Raw genomic sequence first — 24,059 nt, 5'->3', positions numbered from 1 at the left:
CTGTCATTTAAGCAAATTACTAGATTACTGGGGCCTTGCAGAGAATTAAGCAACAGCTAATTGTGGCTGTTACTTTATTTATTTCTATTAATTGCTGTTCCTTGTCGCCTCAGATTACGCTTCCTTTGCCATAAGGATATGAGATCTGTCAGGTACTGAAGGGCTTTGGGACGAGGCCCACACACTAACACTTAACTCCGCGGCTGCTGTTCTTTGAACCTCCGCTCTGCTCTTAAAGAAGGCTCGTCACGCCATTTTTCATTATCTTCATTTGAGGGTGCAGCTTTTTCTAAATTGAAGTGAATTTTTTAACAACCCAATTAGTGCAACCTTTTATATTTGCTTTTATGTCACGATCAGTACAGCATGGCACTAATGGGCAAGGTCGGGGGTTTGATGCATCCTGAGGCTGCTCATGCTACAAATCTTCATTAGTGGTGCTTCAGATAATACAATTCACCATCAAGTAGACAACGTTCAGCTGCTTTGTGCAGCAATAGTACACAATCTAACTTTGGGGTCTTGCTTTTAAAATCATGAAGCAGGTGCTCAATGATACTAAATACGGGAGGATAAACAGTTTTTTGGGTCTGTGAAGATTCTTGGTCATGTTTAAAAGTGCTAAGTCAAACAACTGGGTCAAAAGATTGTACAGCATCTCCAGTTGCCTTTATTTAGCATTCTGAGATGCCTTTTGAAGGAACCCCGGTTGCCCCTGGAGCCCACTTTGGGTGTAAACTTGTGCCTTTGTAAACTATCAAACATTGATGGTCCAGCTGAGCAGAGACTCAAGCCAATAGGACCCTGTCTTATTCTCTCTCCCTGCTTCCTGAGCAATCCTACTCAGCCTCTGTTTATCCTCAAACATCCCCTCTTGTCAACAGATTAGGACTGAACCCCGCTGTCTCTTCCTTTCTTCGTCTCGCTCTGCCTCCATCTCTCTGTCTTTTTGGCCTGTCTCTTTACATCTGCGCCTCTGTTCTATTCTTGTGACGGGAGAACAGATTGGGAGGAAAAGGAGGGGGGGAGAGAAAAGGGAGAAAAAGAAAGTGGATGTGTGTGCGAAGGAGAGTGACGAGAGAGAGAGAGGACAGGTGCTTGCAGTGCAACATTTGCTTTGCTTGCATGATCAGGCTGCAAAAATGTTCAGCTCAAGCAAAAGTGCTGTTCAAGAATCGACTCTGAGAAACGAGCTTCCTCACATGTGGCCAGACCGACGCTGGCAGCGCGTCGCAGTGGCAGCATGCTGCATCCGACTCAACACACACACAAACACACATGCAGGGCCGAAAGGTAATTACAGAGGCCCACAGACGTGTGGTCAGCCGCTCAGTGATGTAGCTAGCATGGGTTAAGAAGCCAGACACAACAGTGGACTGACCAGTAAATTAGGCCACTCAGAGGGAGACGGTGAGAGTTGTGAGCAGAGGAGAGAAGTGGCAGACACCTGGTCGAGTCCGAACAGGGTAAACGCACATTAGGCTGCAGCTGCTGCATGTAAGGGACGGATTGGCTCTGATCACATTTCCAGGCTTACACCAGCTCAGCTCCAGACACTGATCTGCCGCTCTGCTCTCTTCTCTGCCGTTGAGTTTATTTTCTGTTGTTTTCTGATCTCTCCTCGTCTGTTTTCTATTGTTTTGTTCTGTCTTGTTCAGATTCGTCTCGCTCTGGTCTGATCTGTTTTTCTGTTCTCTTTGTGTTCTTTTCTGTTTTTGTTCTGCTTAGTTTAGTTTTGTTCGCTTTAATTCTCCATCTGTGGAACAATCAAACTTTCCTAATTTACTCGTTTCCAGCGAGCTACAGTCAGTAATCCTAACATCTCCAGCTTTAATGAATCTGACTTCCTTACATGATGCACTGACTGACATCTACTCATCATCACAACACAACTCAACCTGACACATTCTATTAAAAACATCTCACTATGTGCATCTTCGTTTTTCTACCTTCCTGCAAAAAGCCATAATATTCTTTTTTTATTCCACTCAGGTGGTCAGCTCGGCTCCAGCCTGGGAGCTCCTCTCACTGTCTGTCTAGGCTGATAACCGTCTGTGGTTCATCACACTAGCAGCCCGTGGCACCAGAGACCCAGGTGCTGAGGCAGGTACACACACACACACACACACACACACACAGTTGAACTGTTCTCATCATCAATTAATCACCTCTGTCTTTAGAACCATGACTGCCCTCCAACGCAAACACACATTCCTCTTTCTCACTGAGGGTTTTGTGTGTGTGTGTGTGTGTGTGTGTGTGTGTGTGTGTGTGTGTGTGGAGAGAGAGAGGACAATTTATCAAGGTGATCGATAAGCCGGGACATTAATATTAGAAATGTGGCTCTCCTCCAGTCCAGTGAATATGTCTCGGTAAATTATGATTTTTTTCTTGGCACCTGCACCTTAGTAGCAGGATGCGCGCACTGGCACGAGCACGAGCACGTGAGACTCTACCTGCATGCTAAGAGGACTCTATTATCTCTCTCTCACACGCACAGACTCTCTCTCTCTCTCTCTCTCTCTCTGCCTCTCTAGGGACATTTTCACTGGTCTTTACTCTCTCCCCACACGCACGCACTCAAAAACACATAAACTGAGAACGCAGGAACGCACGTGGCTGGCGCGTGCGTGTCGTATTTAATGTGTGAGCGCATGTGTGTGTGTTGGAAAATTGATCCAGTGTGACTCATGTCAAAGCCCGGTGACCAGACTGTGGATTGGATCCTCGCCTCATCAATCATCCCCCGTTGGCAGGTTATGCGCAATGTGTGTGGTGTGTGTGCGCGTGTGCGTGTGCGCGTGCCTGTAACCCATCCTCTGTTGACCCACACTGCGTTTGTATGTGTCAACCAAATGTATCCATTCATGCGTTTCAAAGGTCACTTCAAAGTAATGTGTGCAGATGCTTCACATCTCTGCCATCAACGTGTAACTGAAGACACATGAACGCACCACGTCTGGACTGTTTCTGTCTTTACTCTGAATCTCATTATTTCCAGCAGAGCAAAGACCCTGAACACCCCACGACTCTTTTCCCTTCAGCGCCTCGGGGCTGTGATGATGATGATGATGTCCGGGGCAGCACAAATCTATAACAACATAACACATTTACACGCATGCATGCGCGCAGACAACAACGCGCGCGCGTATTGACAGATACATAGATGCACAGTATCCAAGCGCTGTGAGCGCAGACAGAAAGACACCCCCAGAGCGCACAGACGCCCGCACAGTGAGAAAAGAAGAGTGTTGAAAGGAGGAGACAGAAAAATGAAAGTTTCAGGTGTTGCCCGAACCTCAGCTCAACTGGGTCTAAACATCTCTTACCTTGGTTCAAAGTGATCGCCAAAGTTATGATCCACAAAGCTGGCATGGTTCAGCCGAGCGCATTCAGATTCCTCCCCTCGGCTCTGCTTCCCCGAAAAGACACCATCAATTCCTCCCGACTGGGTGATTTGAACTGGAATCCTCTTTGAGTCATGAGAGTGAAAGGAGCCAAATATACAGATGAAAACAGTGCCTCTGTTATTCGTTTTCCTGCTTTTTCCCGTGCGTAAAATAAGTCTCCACTTCTTTGCCTGCTCTGTTGGTTTCTCAGTGTGCGTCCCTTTTCCTCTGTGTGCGCTGGATTCCCATTAAAAAAAGGTCTCCCTCCTCTCTCTCCTCTCTCTCCCTGTGTGTGTCTCTCTCTGTACCCCTCTCCTCTCATACAATCAGTAGCACACACCCCCCTCCTTCCTCCTGCACGCCCCCCCGCTCCGAATCTCCGTCCTGGGCTCCATAGAGAGGAGGTGGGCGCTCCAGCGGCCGCACACAGAACTGCGTTGTAAACTTTAAACTCACAGCTGAGTGTAACTTACAGAAAATAATGATTCTAACAGAAAACCTCATTTATAATGTGCTTCTTTAACAGTATAAAGAAAAACATTGAGTTTAAATCAACTATACTGTTGAAATGAAAAATCAGTCAACATGATGAACTCAGCCCAACCCTTGAATTTAGAGTTACTGTTTTACATAGTTTTGGATTGCTGTCTGTAACTTCAGGTCTGGCATATTAACTAAATAAGTGACTCTATGTTGACAGTGGTTACATGTCTCTAAACCACTGTTATTTTTATATAAGTTATCTGTACAACGGGTCTCCTGGTATAGACCACTAATGCCTGTGTATGAGCTGAATGTTCATATTTATCATTTGCAGATCACAGGGACACAACTGACCAAAAAAAAACTGCAAAATCAAAAGCACAAAGATAGAAAATGAGCCACAAAAAGAAACAGATGGAAGAATATGGACATAAAACAACATAGCGCTTATATTAGCAGCATGTGAACAGCATCTCTATCTGCATTGTTGCACAATATACACTGGAATTTTAATGAAAACTCTGGAATTCAACCTTGAAATGAGATCAGCCTCGACTTGGCACACATGTAGGCACCCACATTAATGCATGTTCAGTTGTAACTAGCTCACACTGGGTTAATAAAAATGTACAGTTTACATTTTACCAAGAATAAGTTCAGCAATAACAATTCCTTTAGCAGACAGAGCTGTGGATATCCAAATTTGTGTAAAAAACTGGTAGCATGTGTACAGTGCAAGGCTGATCATATCCCCCATCCCAGTATCCACATGTGGTAACAATATTCCCCAAACCACAGTACAGAGAAAAGATAAGAGACCACAAACAAAGTCAGGCTGTGAGGCCTGTAGGGTTAGTGAGACAAACTATCCGCTATTTAATAAATATTACAAATAAAATGATGAAAGCGTGTTAACAGAATTTAGGTTGAGAAGCTGTTAGTGGTTTTTTAATCTTACAGAATTAAAACAGAATTGTTCCTCTATGCAGTTTGAATTATTACACTGCACCGCCCTCTGTTGGACATTTATTGAACTGCACCATGTAAAAACTGGCCTCTTATGACCTGTTGAACTTTGATGTGTGTTATTTATTGGACAGATCATGTTCATAATAGTTGTACACGATCACTAAAGAAACAATACTCAATGAAAAGACAGTTATTTACACTTTCTGGCAAATCAGGATTTCTCACTAAATCCACTTTCAACAGTTCTTCTCAAATATTTCAACTTCTCACTCATTGGTGTAGTAAATGTGTGTAAATTTGTCTACTTAACCAACTGCAACGCTTTGAAATGATCTGCATTAAAATTGTGAATGATAATGTCTTGATGCAAGTTTACGTTAACTTGTATTTGTTCCTTTGATTTTGAAACCAAGCTTTTTGTTTCACTCTCTGGAGGAACATTTTAGTGTTTTCGATTCTATCTTATTTTGAAATTCCTGAACAGGAAGAACAGATGACCAGACGGGTGAATTAACCCAAATGCTTGTTTATTGAAGTCAACAACTGAACTGGTATTTTAACAAAAGAACCAAATAAAACAAATACTTTGTCAACATAACAGCCAACAGACGCAAACCCCCCACAGCATGCGGTTGGGTTTCGCCTTGATGACATCATCAGCCATAGTACAAATTAACATACATGACAGCACTATTCTCATGTGATATGGATATTTATTCAAAAGGAAGACTTGTCATCCAAAATAACAAAGACATTGTTTTAGTCATCAAAATAATAACATTTTTGTGAATGTAATATGCGTAAGAGTGTCTCTGGAGTCAGTTTGGGTCAATTAATACACACCTCACACTCATACACAAACACACATACACACATATGTACAAATACACCATAGTCACAGACATCATGCCTGCCGTGCATATCCAGATATGTGTGTGTGGATGTGTGTGTAGCTTAAGTGTGTGTGCAAGTGTGTATGGGTGCGCTTGTAAGAGTATCGAGTAAAGGCAACACTATATACATGAAATTATATAAAAGTGGTTGCTGAAATAATAAAATACGCCAAAACTAAAATTCTAACCTTCAAGTTTTGGAAAATCTAATTTAAGAAAAAAAAGAAGAAGAAGAAGAAAATGATGATTATCAATTGATTGAAAGTAAAACATTTAAGATTATGCACACCTTTTACAAAACATAATTTAAAAATCAATTTGTTTATACTACAAAAACAAAAGAGATGAGCGGCAGCTAGTGAGTGGCTGCCTGTAGAGGAGGTGAAGAGGTGGGGCAGGGCAGCTCGGTCTGACTGACGAGAGACAGAGAGACATGAAAAGTTGCTGTTTGCTGGCATCTGGTGACAGCTTCTCATTACTGCACTGATGCAATGAAATATGAATTGGACTGATGGTGCGTCCGAATTCAGTGCCACTGTACTCCTGTGTCTTTAATGCAGCAGCGGTGGAAAAGGCAGACTCCTGCTTTATTAGTTGCCTCGGTGTAATCTCGAAGACTGCAGTGTGGAGGAGGTACAGATGGGTTTAACTGGGGCACGGTCTATGTTTGCAGATCAGAGAACAGCAGGGAGAGTGGTGTCTCAGGAGAGAAGCTTGTCGGCACTTCTCATCTCCACAACTATCTACAGTTCCAGCTGTTTCTCATGCAAGCTACATGCTAGCACATTAACTAAGACGGACAGGACGATGAATTACAGGCAAATACAGGTCCATTAGTTTGAAAAGACACTACACTTTGTTGAGTATGAGGCAGGTATTCCTTACTCCATTCACAGAGCACAACTAGACTGGGGTTAATAAGCTCTCTGAGACACGAGCTATCCGCTGATCTGCAGACATGATGATCACTGTGACAGACGGAAAAGTATTGCAGAGCAAACATGGAATAAACAGCATTCTTCAGATGTTCTCGTTGATTTGAGTTAAGTTGTCTGGTGCACGTCCAAACGGTCTCCTGCAGGATTCAAGCACCGTTTAATGGTGACTTTGCTGCAGGTATTAACTTAGCAACCCCAAATGCCACCGAGAGCTCCAGGAAGAAACGAAAACGCGACAGCTGACCTTGCTTCCGATTACCCTTTGTTGTATAGCTAGCTTATAGACACACTAGCCGTGCTACTTGCTTCTTAAGCAGCCAGCTAGAAAGCAATTTATGACAATGTGGGGAAAGAGCACAATCCCTGAACGTTCCCAAAAAAGGTGTAGAAAAACTATCACAGACATTAACTGTCTACAGGTAGACTGACAACAGCAGATGGATTCTTCTTCCATAACACTCCCAACACGTGCTGTGGAGAACCATCAGCGCCTGCTGGCAAACCTACTGTACGTCTACACAGACTCCTGAATGACACAGAGAGCAGCAAAGGAGAATCAGACAACGAATCAGAGACGAAGGACGGAAAGCAAGAGAGAAGGAGTGATGAGGAGAGGTGGAGATGGGTGAAGGTGGTTGAGGACGTAGACGGGATGATTGATTAAAGGATGAAAAGAAATGGACGCGTGGAGTGGAGGGAAAAAAGAGAAGAGGACGTTTAAATTCCTAAATGACTTTCTTCAGTGTTAGCGCAGCCCAGACTTCAGCTCGGCACCCTGCCCACAGAGCCAAACCTTGGCATGTGTACAGTCTGGAGCCCAGAGCCTCTTAGTTAGATTGCAATCAATTTCCATGGCCGGGCCAAGTGGAGCTTGCCAGTGCCAAGGCGAACTCCCAACCTTAATAAAAACACAGTTCATTTACGGGAACCTTTTGCTAAGTTGGAGAATGATTCTACTTGCAATAACACACACACTCACACATAGACTTACACACAGAGAAAAAAAGAAAAACAATAATAGAAAAGGATTTTTGCCAGGACGTTTGTCATAATGTATGTAGGCAGTCGTGTTTGGCTCCATAGTGGAACGCGAACGAGGATTTCCATCCCCCTGAAGCAGCAACCGTGCCAGCTTTTTAGAGGAAGTCACAATGTCACTACTTAACGAATTTATAGGCGTCCGGGCAAAGACAAGCAGTCTGCTGCAGGGAAGGAAATGGCAGATGTGAGCAGTATGCTCAACGGAGTCAAGTGGAAAAAACACCACAGCGGTCCACGAGCACGAACACCAGGCAGTAATACTCCGGGAAAACGCCACCAAAACACTTTGACACCTCGTTCAATTGCTACAGTTTTGGGAAAAGAGGGCAAGAGAGCAAAACAGGGAGGAAACGGCGTCACTGAACGTGGCGCATAGGAAAAATGAAATGTAAATAAAGAACAGCATCAACAACCCTAAACCTCAAAGTTAGATGTATGGACTCCTGGACTGACAGACACTGTAAACTCTTAACACTGACAGTAACACACTGAGATACTGAAGAGAGAACTTCTCCCATAAGTCCCAAAAAAAAGAGTAAAACAAAATAGAACAAGAAAAAAGGAAGGAAAATGTTCCTCATACAAATATTTGCAGGTTACGGTTAGTTTTCATCGCAATGTCATGATTGTTATTTTTATGTTTTCCCCAGATATTGATATTTTTGACTCTGCATTTGCACGCATGTAGTAAAAACAGGCAGGCTTTTTTTTTTTTTTGTAGAGTATATATGTTACTGTGATGCAGCAACATCATATGAGATACAGGAGAAAGGGAGATGTAGCAAGAGAGAGAGAGAGACAGAGAATAGAGGGATAGAAGGACGGAGAGACAGAAGGTAGAAAGAGGACAGAGAGAGAGAGAAAGTGTATTTACAGCACACCAAACATTTTCTGTCAAGTAAAAAGAATGCTATATAATTCTATATATATATATATATATTTATATATGTATACTGGAGCCCCTTGGCTTGGTAGCGCAAGGCAGGAATGCTATATTTGCATGAGAGTTTCATGTTGTGTGGTGCTGTATTGTGGGAACTTCATCGGCTCGTACCAGTGGGTGAGGACGCAGGAAGAGGTTTGACGGCATCAAAAGATTAAACTGGGAGAGAGGGAGATTATGTTTGTCAGTAATAATTTGCTTTGAATGGATTCTGCTGCCACAAGGATGTTTACAGAGGGATAGTGTCTTATCCGATGGAGGGAATGAGAACAGAAACGTGAAAGGTCGGAGCTGGTTTGGTTATAATGTAGATGAGACAGGTTGGCATGGTGATGAGAAGTGAAATATCGGCTTGAAATGCCGGAATGTGAGTTACAATTTTCCTTTTTCGAAGGCGCTGACAACCAGAAATACGATATGATGCTTGTGTATAGATGTTTTAAAGTGTCATAATTCAGACGTGTTAGTAGGAGGCTCGTGTTTGTTAATCTAAGCGTCTACGCGCATTCAAGTCTGTGCAAGAAGACCCCGAAACCGCCTCATGTAAGTATGTTTGTTTGTTTTAGTGTGTAACTTCAGTTCGTCCATGTCAGTGCAAAAATCTCACTTCCCTGTATCAATGCAAAGAGGGTAGTACCAGACGAAGCTCAACTCATCGCTTTATCCTGCCCACAGTTCTTTCTTTCTTTCCCTTCCCCATTATCATCCCTCCAACCAAGCGAAGAACTGAAGCATCATGAAAACAAAATGGAGTTTTTTTTTTCCTTCATTCCTTCCTCTCCTCTACTTCACATTATCCCCTCCTCCTCCTCCTGCTCCTTTCCTACACAGCTCCGTCCACAACTAGATGAAGTACTCCTTCTTGTCTTCTGCTCCAGAGTGGCCTCCCTCTGCATTGATGATGGCTGTGTCGGCGTCGGGGGCGTCGTCTGAGCCTTTGGCCTCGTGGGTCAGATATGTTCCTGTGGAGGGAAAAAGAGGAAAAGTATGAGAGAGAGAGGAGAAACGAGATTGTTGCTGAGGTAAAAGCCAAACACCAGAACTTTAAAGAGATGAAGGCTGATTTAAGATTTGGAGTGGCAAGATGGTCCAGTATGATCAGCTCAGGTGCTGTCAGTAACCTGTTGTGGTGTGTAATTTAAAAGTCGCATACAGTTTGATCTAGATAGTGATATTTCAGTGTGTAATGGTTGTAATGGGATGTTAAATGAGATCAACCACCTGGGTCACTCTCCCACATACACGGGAGGAGAACAGCATTTACAACATGACCCCGACTCATGCATTGCGTTGTGTGTTTGTGAGATACCCGCATCCAACCATCCATCCAGCGTTGCACATAGTAGCGTTCCTTGAGACTATTTCTGTTGTGGGTTATTGCATGTAACATGTTGGTCGTAACACCACAACATTACATCTGCCATTGGTTTTTGAAAACAACATTGATATGCATTGCTTTTCCAATGTACGTGTTATAAGACGTGCCTCTAACACTGGGACCCAGGCAGATGTGTATAAACAAGACTGCAATGGCAATATTGTTAACCAGCTGGAGGCATCCAGCTCAGGTATTGGGTTTGCCTCACAGAGATAGTGGCAGGCGTGTGTTTGCAACTGCACTGTCTGGTTGTGAAAATATATCTATGCTACTCTTTACGTTTCATGTCCCCTGCTGTAGCTGAAACATTTCAATTTGAATTGTTCTTATTTGTTTATATTGAAAAGTAAATATGAGTGAAGAGAGAGAGAAAAGGCAGAGCTCAGGACTACTGAGTGAGTAAATCACTTATCAGGTCAGGAAGCAATTATGTTTCTACCACGTTGCTTTAAATCCCATATTTGGCCACATAACTAGAAATATGTTGCTGAAACTTTGCTGATTTCAGGAAATCTAATCTCACACAAGTCAGGTGAACCAGAATGTATTAAAATGCCATGAATAAACATGCACCTATTGTCATTCATTCCTTTTCTTAGAGTAAAATAAGTGAAGTTGACGCTTAGAATTCATATTTAGGCATGAGTGCATTCACAATCCCGTGTGTCTCTGTGTTTGTACGTGTGAGATTCTGCCTCGGTACGCGTGTATCCATATTTATGCAAGTGTAACTCCGTGTACACTCATGCATGCATGCATGAGCGTGTTCATGTGTCTACGTGTGGGCGTGTGAGCAGATGACCTTTGTGTCTGATGAGGTATCTGCCGAGGACAATAAGGAGGCAGAGCAGGATGAAGACGATAACAGCCACCACCCCTCCGATCACCGCGTGGTCCACCCCCGAAGACGGCGACATGGCTGTGGGGTCTTGAGAGGAGGAGAGGAGAGAAGAGTAGGAAGTAATAAAGTAATGAAGGTCATAATGACAGAAAGGGAATGAGAGAATGGATAAGAAACAAAAAAACAGTAACAGAAAATGAGGAAGAGATCGTGAGAAATAAGGGGAGAGAAGGAAAGAGAGGCGATTGAGAGCGTAGAGGGAGGAGGGGAGGAGGATGAGTATTGGTGGAAGCAGAAGATGGATGATGAAAGGCAGCAGAAATAGAGAAAGAGAGAGAGAGAGAGAGAGTAATGGGGAGAGTGACAGAGAGAAAGCAGAAAGAAAAGAGAGCAGAGAAGACTTGTCAATATATAATACCCAGGCAAAGTGGCAAACCTTCAGAAGACAAAGCCAAGGATATGGAACAAAATAAAAACTAAAAAAGCCAGGCACAAGAAAAAAGGCAATCCCATCACCCTCCATTAATAATTGCTCGTGACTAACATGCAACAGGATTGTGCAGTTTACAGTTCCAGTCACTGGTACGTCGCTGCTGGAGTCGGGTGAAATCCTCACTCCTTCAGCTGTGGCGATTTCTACCTTTTTACTTTGACTACAGGATTTAAGCTCGTCTGAGGATTAAGAAACTCTGATCATTTTCAGGCTTGAGGATTTCAAGGCTGGATTACCAACCAGGACCAGGGTCCCAGACCTCGAGGGGCTCCCAAAGCCAGAAACATATATTTAGCTTTTGTAGTAATTGTATTATCCGCTATTTATATATATTTTTACAGCATATTTATTTAATTATTGAAAATAAATATGCTGTAAAAGCTAACTAAACACACGAGCGCTTCAGCTAAACTAAATTATTAATTATATTAGGCCATTAATACACCACACATTGTACTTGCAAAAATATATCTTGGTTACACTCTTGGTAACATTTACTAATTATGTACAGTTATATACTGTAAATATATATGTACAGTATATGTGTTGTCTATATACAAAAAGTATGATCATGAAAAAATGAAAACGATTTTCATTTGGAGAAGTTTGTGGATAGTTTATAACAGAGATATGATCTGTTCATGTTGTCGCTCAGAAGAACTGACACGGAAATAACTTGACACATAATTTATTTTGCTTCACTTTTCAGACCTGATCAAATGCTCAGTGTCAGTTTGAAGGTTACTCAGATGTCAGACGGGAGCGAAAGCGGCATGTCTCGTACAGGAAAGCACGAAAAGACTGATAGATAATGGAAAAATTAAAAGGGCAGGAACAGAGCGAAAGACTGGTTTGCACTCGGTGAGTGTTTAAGGGCAGAAACCAATAGAGAGGGCAAGGACTCCGGCAGTCAGACAAAGAAACATTTACACCAAAGGACTGGAAAGAAAAATAGAAGCGCTGCAACAGCCACTGACAACCAGAGACAAAGTGAAGAGGGAACACATTACAACCAGCTGGGACACCAAATAATGTGAACGGCCAATTTTGGAGGAAAAAGTCACATTTCAGCCAGTTAGAGAAGTGAAGGGGCTTGACAACCGCTAGCCGGAGGCCAGCTGCAGACAGGGAGCAGCGAGAAGAGGAGGTGGCAGTGTGTAGGGTAGGGGGGACTCTGAGCACTAGTGAGACTGACACACACACACACACACACAGAAAGTCAAACACACTCTGGCTGGCCAGTGTGGAGGTGAGAGGGGCATGCTGACGAGGCGAGACTGAGAATGAGCCCATAAATCCTGCTGTCAGCATCAAAGGAAAGCAGACAAGAACCAAGAACACCTCAAAGCTCGACCCACCCCCTTCCAGTACTGACACACACACTGACACACACTGACACAGGAAAACCCACACACACACACACACACACACACACACGGAGAAAGACACAGAGGATGTGAAACACTGTGTAATGACTTGTATCACTTAAGGGGTCATGCTGGTGTGTTAAACAGAGGGTGTGGTGTGAATGTGTGTTGCTTTTGTGAAAATATGTGTGTGTGTGTGTGTGTGTGTGTGTGTGTGTGTGTGTGTGTCTGTGTGTGTGTGTGAGCTTGTCCGTGCATGTACTGTATGGGCAATAACAAAGCATTACGTGGGCATATATATGAAATATTCATCCCTCTGCACTGAAGTTCAAAGTGGCCCCAGACTGGTTTTTCTTTTCTAGACTGACAGATAGACCAAAACAGAACCAACTTTACACACACAGAACTACAGATGGACAATCTGACACACAGGTGGACGAAAAGTGAGGACGACAGAAAGTCAGAACGACAGGTGACTGGTGGAAAAAGTTATACCTGCACTGTTGCCTGCAGCATCTTCTCAAGTGGATGAGTAGATGGATTGTTGGATGTTTAGATGGATGGATGGATGGATTGGTTGAATGGTTGGTTTGATGAGTGGAGAAGTGTGTGTTGGAGAGGTTTAAGGTTTAGGATCGGGGGTTATTAACAGGAGAAAAAAGGGAAACAAGAAAAAAAACATCAAACAGCTGTGAAAAGGCCACACGAATGCCATATTTTCCTTCACTTCTTGTCTTGCAATGCTTTAAAAATGCGTTTGTGTTTGCATGTGTGCACACGTTACTCCCAGTGTCTCTGACAGCCCCACAATGCAAGCACAGTTTGTGTATTGAGGGGAAAAAAACAGCAAAGTAGTAACTTGAATGGTGTTTGTTTTTCCACTCCATTACTAAGCTTCTCGCATCTCTCTTGTTTGCAAGTGTGTGTGCAAGTGTGTAGATCAGATGTTTACCTGTGAAAGTGTTAACTCCGTTCGGCTGGACGGAAACTGAGGGAGTAAGGGAGGAGGCGGGGGAGGAGTAGGTGGGATTGGCGGTGGACGGAGCGATGCTTGCAGACGTGGGGTGAGGAGGAGCAGTGGAGAAGGAAGAAGATGGCAGATCAGGGAAGAGAGCATTGGAGAGGGTGGTGGTGGGGATAGTGGAAATAATGGTTGACAGATCAGCCATGGAGGGGCTGGGAGAAGGGGGGGAGTCAGAGGAGGAAGCTGAGGTAAGATCAGGAGAAGTGGAGGAGGAGGAGTAAGTGGAATCAGAGCTGGAGTTGATAAAGATGTCAGGAGGAAAGGAGGCTGGAAGGGTGGAGGAGGAAGGGGGGAAAGAACCTCCCTCAGTTGGAGAGTCAGAGGTGGGGAAGGTGGTGTCAGGTAAGTCTGTGTTCACGAGACCTTGGGAGCAGGAGCAGGCCAGCAAATTGAAAAAAATATCCACGGACAGAACAAACGGGACACGTTAAAGCGAAGGGGAAATAGGCGCAAAAATGAGCGAGAGCGGTTGGATTGTAAGCGGTGGCAGTGGTGGCAGCGGGCGGTGGTGATGGTGGCGTGGGTGGATGAGAAAAAAAACAACAACAGAAACAGGAGGAAAGAAACGAAAGAAAATCAGAAGAGAAAAAAGATGGAAGTACAAGCAAAGCCACAACAAACACCAGAAGAAATCAAAAAGTGATGAAGAAACATAAAAGAAGAAGACATCCCCACCCTTTGTCTTTGCTCTCTACGTCAGTCTATCCCCCTCCACACATTCCTCTTTTCACTTTTATCTTGTTACCTTGCACCAGGAGTGTGTACTCCCCCTGGCCGTTTCCGATGCCGTTGTCAGCGTGGCAGAGGTAGACTCCATTATCTGATTTGTTGAGCATCTCAAAGCGGAGGTAAGCACCGTCTGCTTTGGACAGAGGGGGGAGCTCTCCATCCTTTTTCTCCCATATGTAAGAGGTGGGCCTGAGAGAGGAGAGAGAAAGAGAGATACAGAAAGAATGAGAGTGCTGAATTGAACTGTGTATGCTCTGCACATTTTTATTAAAGAAAAGTAACTGTAAGTAAAAAATCAAAAGAAGGGTGAAGTAATGAGAGAAGTGAACTGTGACAAGTATTGCAGGAGAAAGAAGAAAAGATGATGATCAAGAGTGAAGCAGAAGGGAAAAAAGAAGAATTGGATGCAGGAGAGGGGATGCTTGGAGGTATGACGACAGAAAAAGAAGAGTTATAAGCAAGAGAGGAGAGCAAGTAAGTTCAAAAAAGTGAAAGAGAAGAGACTGAGAGAGAAAGAGTGATGGAAACAGGGAGGGGTTGAGCGTAGTTGCAGCAGGCAGAAAAAAGGGAATGATGAAAATTGGGAGGGGGAGCAGTGCCGCAGCTTGATGAAGAAAAGAGATTAAAAGAGATGAAGGGAGAAGCAGAAGAAGAAGACAACAGAACGAAGATCAGCATTTCAAATCAGCCTGCATTAAAAAAAAATCCATTCTGCATAACAGATGCGTATGAGAGAGATAGCGACTCGAGCCTTGATAAAAGAATCAATTATGTAAATGTGCAAGTCCTTAAGCGCTGTACAGTAATTACAATGATGGGGAGTCGGAATCAGGGGCAGACCTGAATGTGCTGGACTGATTAATCGCTCTTGGAAATGTGAAAAAACCCTCAGCGACACCTAAAGGTGTAATCTGTGAATTCACGACAGCAGCCAGGTGGACATTTGTACAGTAACTGGAAAAATGCAGTTCTCAGGCTAGAACTGGTCTCAAGTACGCTGCCTCTGAACCATTTTGTTAAAATCTAGATGGGTGATTCTGAGAGGAAAAAACCTACAACAGCTCTATTATGGCTGCTGGGCAAAATTCTCAGACTGACTAATGCTAATGAGAAACCTCATCTGCTCCCTTGACACCTGCTGTTGAGCAAACACTTGGCAAACTGTGGACTTACGAGGAAGCTCAAAGTTTTCAATATGTCATTTCGTGAATATAAATCCTAACAATGCTGGAAAAAATAAGCAGTTAACTGCCCTGAGGCAAATAAAAGTTTAAAATTAAATCTTAAAATTCTAAAACAAGTGTTTCCTGGCCATGTTTGGCTAGATCATATGGTTATCAGCAATAAAATGTAATCAGCTGTTGTATTACATCGCCTCCAAATGCAAGATAATATGCAATTAACTGAACAATTAACTTCACATTTACAGGCAGTGTTATTAAACAGAATTCTCAAAAGTCAGCCTCTGTTATGCAGAAGGTAATTTCAACACAGAGAAACGAGTGGTCAGACAGCGGGTAGAATTACCATCACGTCTAAAATCTGGGCTTCATTCTTGGCTGTAAGGTTTTCTTAGGTGGAAACTTTTCAATTAGGAGGTATGCATTAGTAAACATCACAGTGAAGTCATGATACGCTTGAAGACATTCTTTACAGCAATTACGGTGCTTTGGTGCTGCATATTCCTCCTTCTAACAAGTATAATTATTACCACATTTAAAAAAATGAGCTTTTGGGTGTTTTCGCTAAATTATTAATATAAAATGTGTGAAGTTATGCTAATATCTAAAATCTGAGTAATTCAACTCGTTATTCTATCCAAACTATCTGTCATCTCAACAGTATTTTTTTACCACTTGTGAGATGATTAAAAGTTAAATCAGATGATATTTTATATTGTTTGTGCATTAACCCAACTCTCATTAGTGTCTGGCTTCCCTGTCATGTCTAAAAGTTCTTAACGAAGATGGACATGCAGTATTTAAAGCTGCTCGAATCCCTATTTTTATAGAAACAGTAGATCAAATGACTTATCACCTGACTTTGCACTTGTACTTGCAGATTTTCTCAGCTCATTTCTCAGCAGTTTTGATTGAGTTAGCTCTCACCAGTCTAGTTTTCAGACTTAACAGACAGGTGTTTTCAGCCCTGATCAGACTGTCAGGTCCAAACAGCTGATGAACAAGTGTAAAGAATGAGACACACCAAAACTGAGCTAAAAGGGAAGTAAATACCAGACGTATTGGCCAATGCCAAGAGCTGCAGATAAATATACAAGTGGTGTATCAGTGAGTATTTACAACATCAATGTGGATTTTGGATGACAACAGTTTACGGCACAGAGGAACACACACCTACTGAGCGTGGACACCACAGCTAACACTGGTTAGCAGGATCACTTTGTTATACAGTATGTTCTTTTTATGGGGCCTGTTAGGTAAGTAAGTATAAAATCTGGTCAGTCTCGTCCCTAGAGATTGTTGTAATCCTGTTACCAGTCACCTGCTGTTTTCTAACTGTAGCCATGATCTTGCACACACAAGTAAGCTTGTACGCAATAAGCCAAAGCCATGTAAGGCATTTAGCTGTAAATGTGTTAAGTGAGCAGTCTTGGGGAGTTTAACTTGGTTAAGTGACTTCAAGAGCAGAAATGTGATGCTATTGTGAGCACTCCCCAGCCATGCTGATTGAATAGATGGGAAGTATAATAGAATGTAGAGCATGGATTCCTCTCTCTTCTATTAGAAAGCTGTTGCCACCAGGCATCAAGGAAGCATAGTATAGAATTTGACACGGTACGTTATTCTTCTGAACTTGACAGGATGTGACCATGGAGAGAAAAGTGCGTATCATGGAATGGAGTGTGATGCTCATTGAGTTTGATCTGGGAGGGCAGCTTGAGAGGAGGCGGGAGAGCCGAGTGGCTGGGTGTGTCGGAGGAAAGGTGTTGGCTCGGTGATTGGGTTTTGACTGACAGCTGCGGAGGCAAACTGTATCTGATTTGACTGGACACTAGCTCATCCACAAGCGATGGTGCACATAACTCAGGCTGTTTCCCTCATATGCACACACACACACACACACACACACACACTTTCTGTTGTTTGCTCTGCCTCTCTTTCTGTCTTAGTCATTCGCTTCTTGTCACAAAATCTTTCTGTCTCTCCCCCGCCCACGCTTTTCTCCGCTTCCCTATACCTCTCGTTCTCCTGTCAGTTTGCTTTCCTTCCCTCACCACCTCTCGTCTTGTCATTTTTTGCCTCGGTCTCACGGGTTCTCTCTTCTATTCTTCTGTAGCCTCGATTTATATATACAGTCTATCCCCCTCCACACATGTGGACACTTTCATCCATAGCCTCTTTGTGTAGTATGTGAACATTTTTAGATTAGGGGGGTCCCAACGGGAGCTGAACCCTGAACTCTTGCAATCTTAGGGTCATTCCAAACTGCGCATAACTATTTATTACCATGGAAAAAGGCTCCATCTTATGGGGAACATAATTTATGAATGCTTTCATGCACTGTGTCTAATTATATCCCCAATAAATATTTCCTGGCAGTGGTCTTTCCTGTGGGAACTGAACCTGGAACCATGGCACACTGGTGATGCCTTGCATTTCGTCTAAAACGTTTCGACTCCTTCACTGTGTGTTTAAGCATGTACATGAGATGACAGTAACCTCCTCCTCCCCCGCCCCCAATCTATTCCACCTGCCATTCAAAGTAACCGTTAGTCTTAGTCCTAGCTACTCCTTTGATGAGCTGACAAGGAGAAGGAGGGGAGAAGGAAGGGGGTGACAGGAGAGCAGAGTGGGAGAAAGAGGAGGAGGTATGGGGGAGTCTGAAGGGAAAAGGTGCAAGGAGAGATACAGGAGAGTTATAGGAAAAGATTGGAAGAAGAGGAGGTGGAGGACAGCGGGGAGGCGTTGTGACATGACGGAGAGGAGTGAACGAGGAGTGAGTGACACGGCAACGGAGAGATACCAGATGATGGAGGGCCTGGAGGGAAGCAGAGAGAGGAGGACATGGGGAGGAGGTAGAGAAGAGAGTGGATCGATAGGGCTGGCTGGCTAGAGGTTCATCTATAATGCAGAAAGGCCAGAGGAAAGAGTGTATTTGTGTGGGCAGGATTTAAGATGCGGGTTGCAGTTTGTGTGTGTGTGTGTGTGTGTGTGTGTTTGAGGGTATCAGAAAAATTGTTTACAAACTGTATTCGGGAACAAGCGAGACTGCGACTGTTGGTGCTTATATATGTCACGTTTGAACAATTGACTACTTACAAGAGAAGGTGTCAGAAAACTGAACATGTTAATTAGTGATTAACTTTCTGTGTTATTACCTGCACATGCTGCCTGTACTGTAGGTGTGTGTGTGTGTGTGTGTGTGTGCATTTTGTAACAATTTGTTTGTGTTTTATAATTGTGTACCTGCTGTATAATTTGACACCTTTTGAGTAAATAAATGTGGTTTTGTTTGCATGTGTGTCTACCTGTTTGTTTGCTGGTCCCCCTAATATCTAATGAGGTGCTCTGCACGACTAGGGTGAAAACTCTGATTAGAGTAAGGACTGCAACACCCACACTGACGTGTTAACTACATGTCTATATTGAATGTTTTAGTTGGAGGCAAGCAAGCAGTGCAATTGATAGTGAAAAAAGGGAGCATTTATCTGTGTAGGATTAGCTTATGTATTCAAGTCTAATAGATAAGAATCATGTCAAGAAATTGCAGCTGATTCACTGAAGTGTTGAAGGTGACTAATTATATACTACATAAAAAACTACAGAGACAGTATATGTAGCTTAAATTACCTGTCCATCAGAAACTGAAGAAACTCTCCATCATTTGTCAAATGCAAAAAAATATTTTCTCTCTTGTAGCCCTGCAAATCATCACTTGTGGAAGCAAAGCTTCCATGTGCCTGACTTTGATGGAAAGCAGTGGTTACAATTAACTAAAACCTGTGTTGGCTTCCCTTTACAGGACTACTGTTTTTTACTAAACTTAACAAAGTAGTTACGTTGCATACAATAGTTAGTTATGAGGTTCCACAGGGTTCTGTGCTTGGACCAATACTTTTTCCTTTATACATACATATATGAGGAATTTGGGAGTTATCTTTTACCACAATATCTCCTTTTCACCTGAGAACTATCACTAAAATTAGGAGCATCCTGTCTCAAGCTGATGCTAAAAATCTAGTTCACACATTTGTTACCTCTAGACTACTATAATTGCATACTAATAGGATGTCCCAATAACGCCCCAAAAAAGCCTGCAGTTAATCCAAAACGCGGCAGCCAGAATTATTAAGTTTCTTCCTATCTGTCTTCCTCGTCTATACATTTCTGCAGGTACCCCAGGCCTCAGAGCTGTATGTTTTCAGTGTGCAGTTATTAGACCGACCAACCTGCCCACTGTATTATGAGCTGCTTGTTGTTCTTTTCTCCACTTTCCACTCACCCCAACTGGCCGAGGCAGATAGATGTCCACCCTGAGCCTGGTTTTGCTGAAGAATTTCTTCCATGAAAGGGAGTTTTTTTTTTTCTCTCCACTGTCACCTAGTGCTTTCTCAAGTGGGAGCTCAAGTTAGGTTTTCTATATTTGTTATAGTTGTACTTTTATATTCTGTAATAATATAACAAAACCTGACATTGTTAGGTGCCTTGAGATGATTTTTGTTGTGTTTTGGTTTTATAAATAAGCTGAAAACAAAGACAGAAAAATGATTTCTATATTTATTCATTTAAATTAGTGTTTTGTTAATGTAACGTAGTTACCTTAGTTATTTGTAATTGTGTATGTGGAGTGATGTACTGTGGCAAGAAAAGGTATATGAACCTTTTATAATTTCATGTTTTTTTGCATTAATTTGTCATAAAATGTGATCTGATCTCATCAATTCAAGTTCAACTTTGGTTAACCCTCCCTTGGCAGCGATGATTTTAATTAGATGCTTTCTGAAATTGTGGATGAGACCTGCACATTGTTCAGGAGGAATTTTAATCCATTCTTCCCACAGAACTGCTCTATCACATTCTTTGGACAGCTCGTGTGTGGCTCCACATCATCTTTTGGGTTGAGGTCTGGGCGCTGACTCGACCATTTGAAAAGGCAGATTTCGTTTTCTGAAGCTATTCTGTTGGATTTTCTGTGTTATGGGTCATTGTCCTGTAGCATTACCCAACTCATACAGAGTTTCAACTAACCTACAGACTTGCTCACATTATGCTGAAGAATTTTTTGATAAACCTGGGAATTCATCTTCCCTCCAATCACTGCAAGCTGGCCAGGCACTGAAGCAGCAAAGCAGGCCCAAATCATGATGTTTCCTCCACTATACTTTGGGATTGGGATGATGTTTTCATGATGATATGCTGTGACCTTTTACACCAAATGTAGTGCTGTATGTTCTTTTCCAAATAGTTTAATATAGTTTGATCAGTCCACAAAACATTTTGTCAATACTGCTGTGATCTGTCAATGTGCTCTTTCGCAAACTTCAGGTGTGCAGCAATGTACGTTTTAGTAGGCAGCAGGTTCCTTCGTGGTGTTCTGCCATAGGCACCCTGCTTGTTCAATGTTTTATCTACTGTAGACTCATGAACACAGATGTTAGCCAATTCCAATGATGCCTTCAAATCTTTGGTTGTCACTCAGGGTTGTTTCTTTACCTCATTGGTAAAGTGTTTGTTGTGATCTTGGGGTCATTTTGACTGGCTGCCCACTTCTTGGTAGAGTAGCCAGAGTCCCAAAGTGTCTCCATTTGTAGATTGTTAGTCTTTGACATCACTTTGTAACCCTTTCCAGCTTTATGTAACTCAACAATTGATCGTGGAGCCTCTGAAAGCTTCTTTTTTCGAGGCATGGCTCATATAAGCGTTTTCTACTTAAGGGTTCATATACTTTTTTCACATGCACTGTAAAGTTTTTATGGTTATTTTCAATAAAGACATGAAAGATCAGACTTTTTTGTGTATTATTATTTTAGGCACATTATATTTGTTAATACTCTTGACTATAATGAAGATCAGATAACATTTTATGACAAATTACTGCAGAAAACCATGAAATTGCAAAAGGTTCACATATTTTTCTTGCCCTGGTAGATGCACATAAGCAGACAAGGTGTGAATGATCCATGTGTCTTACTCTGGGTTGCCGTTGCCAATACATTGAAGATGAAATTTCTCTCCCTCTCTAGGCAGATCGCTCTCAGGTTGGATCTCCACAACAGGGGAGTCTGTAAGTAGAAGACAAACACACACAAATACACACAGAGACGCAGAGTGTAGTTACATAACACATATCTGTGCAGACATGCTCACAACATCGACAGTCTCATTCATCCCTGTCTCAATCTACTCCCATCTGCATCCTGTAGGCGTCACTATCTCTCTGCCTCCTACAGTGACATAACCCCTTACACAACAACAGCACTTTCCCATGGAAAAGCAGTACAGCCATCTCACCCATGGGTGGCAGCAGCAACACAGAGTCCAACGTGGCTCCATTTGGTTACGTTTTATATGATAACCTGCTCTCCTTATCCCCCGTGACTCCACGATAGGCAAGTACACCAGGAGAGGAAGGTTACACTTCTGTGAGGTCATTAATACAGGCAGCAAATGTGAAATTATTTGTGCAGAGGTCAACCTGCAAAGAGGGAAAATGGGCCCTATACGTCTTGATAAAAGAGAAGAGCAAGGCAGACATATAACCAAGAGCAAATAGAAGTTGTACTCTACATTTCCCTCTCACATTTGCTTGTCCTCTACCCTGTCTCTCCTTCCCCAGAATCCTCTGTCTCTGCCCTCTCTCACTACTCCCCCGTAATTTCCCAGGTGACTCACACAACACTCGCAGCGCCTGTTCGCTCCTCTTGTCCCCAGGGGCGAGAGATGGATGGTCGACGGCACAGGTGATGAGGTTGTTATCGTCGCTGCGGCTCACCACCAGGGTGAGCTCACTGCTCACATTGTACGTGGGATCGTCTGGAACGGACTCCACCACGTCTGGACGCCCTGAGGTGAAGAAGGACAAGAGGGGGGGAGGGGACAGTCAAGAGAAAGGAGTCTGCATCTTAACCAGGGACATGTACACACAGGACATAAGCTTTGACACAGATAAATACTCTGGACTGTAATTAGGATGTGGTGGTTCCATGTTGTACAACTGCAATGACCTGCATTTTTCCCTTTGAATGAAAAATGTGTTTTCTGTGTAGTTACCTTTTGCCTCTGGGAGGTTTTTGTTTGTTATCTATCATGATATGCCACAAAAACTCGCAATGTAACAATAGACTTATAACAATATTAGACCTTTGTCTCCCCAAAAGAACATTTTTTCTGCTGACTCATTCAGGGATGTATACAATCTATAATAAAACTTTCCTTCATATAAAATCTGAAGGTTTGTCTTTGCTTTTAAGTTAACTAGGACTTGCAGGAGTAACATGAGTCAGATGTGTGTTTTTTTCTTGCTCTGCCAAAAAATAGTTTAGAGATTAAATCAACTGAAAATTTATCTTTAGTCTTTACAATTGATTGTAAGACTTTAATCAAACTAAACTGGCAACATTCACTAGTTCCAGCTTCTCAACTATGAGATTTATATCATTATACAATTAATATTGTTGGAGTCTGGATTGTCAGTAAGAAAGAAAAAGACTTTAATTTGGTCTCTGGGCATTTTCCAACACTTTCTGACATTTTATAGCACAAAATATGGTTCAGTTAATCAAATAATTACTCTCCACATGAATCAATGGTGAAAACAACCATTAGATACAACCCCAAGTTTGTTCCATTTTGCTCACTCCTACGATTGTGGTTAAATTCTGTTTACTCACTTCTAAAGGGAAAAATAAACAACCCTTTTATGTGCTAAGAGAGTTTCCTCGGGTTAATTTCCTCCATTCAGTCACACATCCGGCTGCAAAATCCTTGGTAATGAGGAAACATAAAGAATATTTAAATCTCAGTGCCATTTCACGTGATCCATAAATCTGCAAAAGTCAAGGTTGCATGTTGGAGAGAGAGTTTTCTTCATTACCAAGAACCCCTGTACTGTAACACATAGTAAACAGTACGCTGCACAGAGCATCCTCATGTTTACTAACCAGTACAGTTTGTGATATTTCATGCTGAAGGAGACCAAAGGGATGCGAGGCCCTAAAGATCTGATGTTTCTCAGTCCAGTTTTCTTTGGACATGCTTGCTCGCTGTTGCTTAGGAGACAGCTTGCATTACCCATGAAATGATACCCAAGAACATTTTATTCTGCCAAATAAAAGAATCTACGGCATCTTAACTCAACTGCAATCTGTTGCGGTCATGATAAAACAGCTCCGTTTTTACAATGTTGACTTAAGTAGTAAGATTTAAGTAAGAATATGCACAAATTTTCATATAGACAGTTTTCTATTTGCACTTGTTTCCCTTTCTTTACTTTATTTTACATTTCTGGCAGCAGTTCCAGCCGCCTGTGCGGAATAAAAAGAGGAACTGTGCAGATGTAAATGGGCCTGTGCCGCGGCACTACAGTTAGACAAAGTATGAAAGCATAAACA

General features: G+C 42.5%; 2 protein-coding genes across 4 annotated transcripts in view; both read right to left on the bottom strand.

Annotated features, from left to right (window-relative positions):
* Positions 1-3,654, bottom strand: part of kirrel1b (kirre like nephrin family adhesion molecule 1b) — a 56,191-nt gene extending 52,537 nt beyond the window's left edge. For both annotated transcript variants that reach the window (XM_026375040.2, XM_026375041.2), the window contains exon 1: positions 3,330-3,654. In XM_026375040.2, the coding sequence (XP_026230825.1) occupies positions 3,330-3,375 (46 nt within the window). In that variant the 5' untranslated portion in view covers positions 3,376-3,654. The remainder of the gene's footprint in view (positions 1-3,329) is intronic.
* Positions 3,655-9,054: 5,400 nt separating this feature from the next.
* The window catches only part of cadm3 (cell adhesion molecule 3), a 74,144-nt gene continuing 59,139 nt past the window's right edge, over positions 9,055-24,059 (bottom strand). The window contains exons 6-11 of one of the 2 annotated variants that reach the window (XM_026375331.1): positions 22,342-22,512; positions 21,641-21,731; positions 14,505-14,677; positions 13,231-13,251; positions 10,837-10,962; positions 9,055-9,618 (exon numbers count right to left, since the gene is read on the bottom strand). In XM_026375331.1, the coding sequence (XP_026231116.1) occupies positions 9,500-9,618; positions 10,837-10,962; positions 13,231-13,251; positions 14,505-14,677; positions 21,641-21,731; positions 22,342-22,512 (701 nt within the window). In that variant the 3' untranslated portion in view covers positions 9,055-9,499. The remainder of the gene's footprint in view (positions 9,619-10,836; positions 10,963-13,230; positions 13,252-14,504; positions 14,678-21,640; positions 21,732-22,341; positions 22,513-24,059) is intronic. The other variant, XM_026375333.1, reaches the window with a different exon arrangement.

Source organism: Anabas testudineus, chromosome 17 (genome assembly GCF_900324465.2).
Source record: "Anabas testudineus chromosome 17, fAnaTes1.2, whole genome shotgun sequence".
NCBI lineage: Eukaryota > Metazoa > Chordata > Actinopteri > Anabantiformes > Anabantidae > Anabas > Anabas testudineus.
Note: the sequence above shows the minus strand (reverse complement) of the source record. Positions and strands in the feature narration are given on the sequence as shown.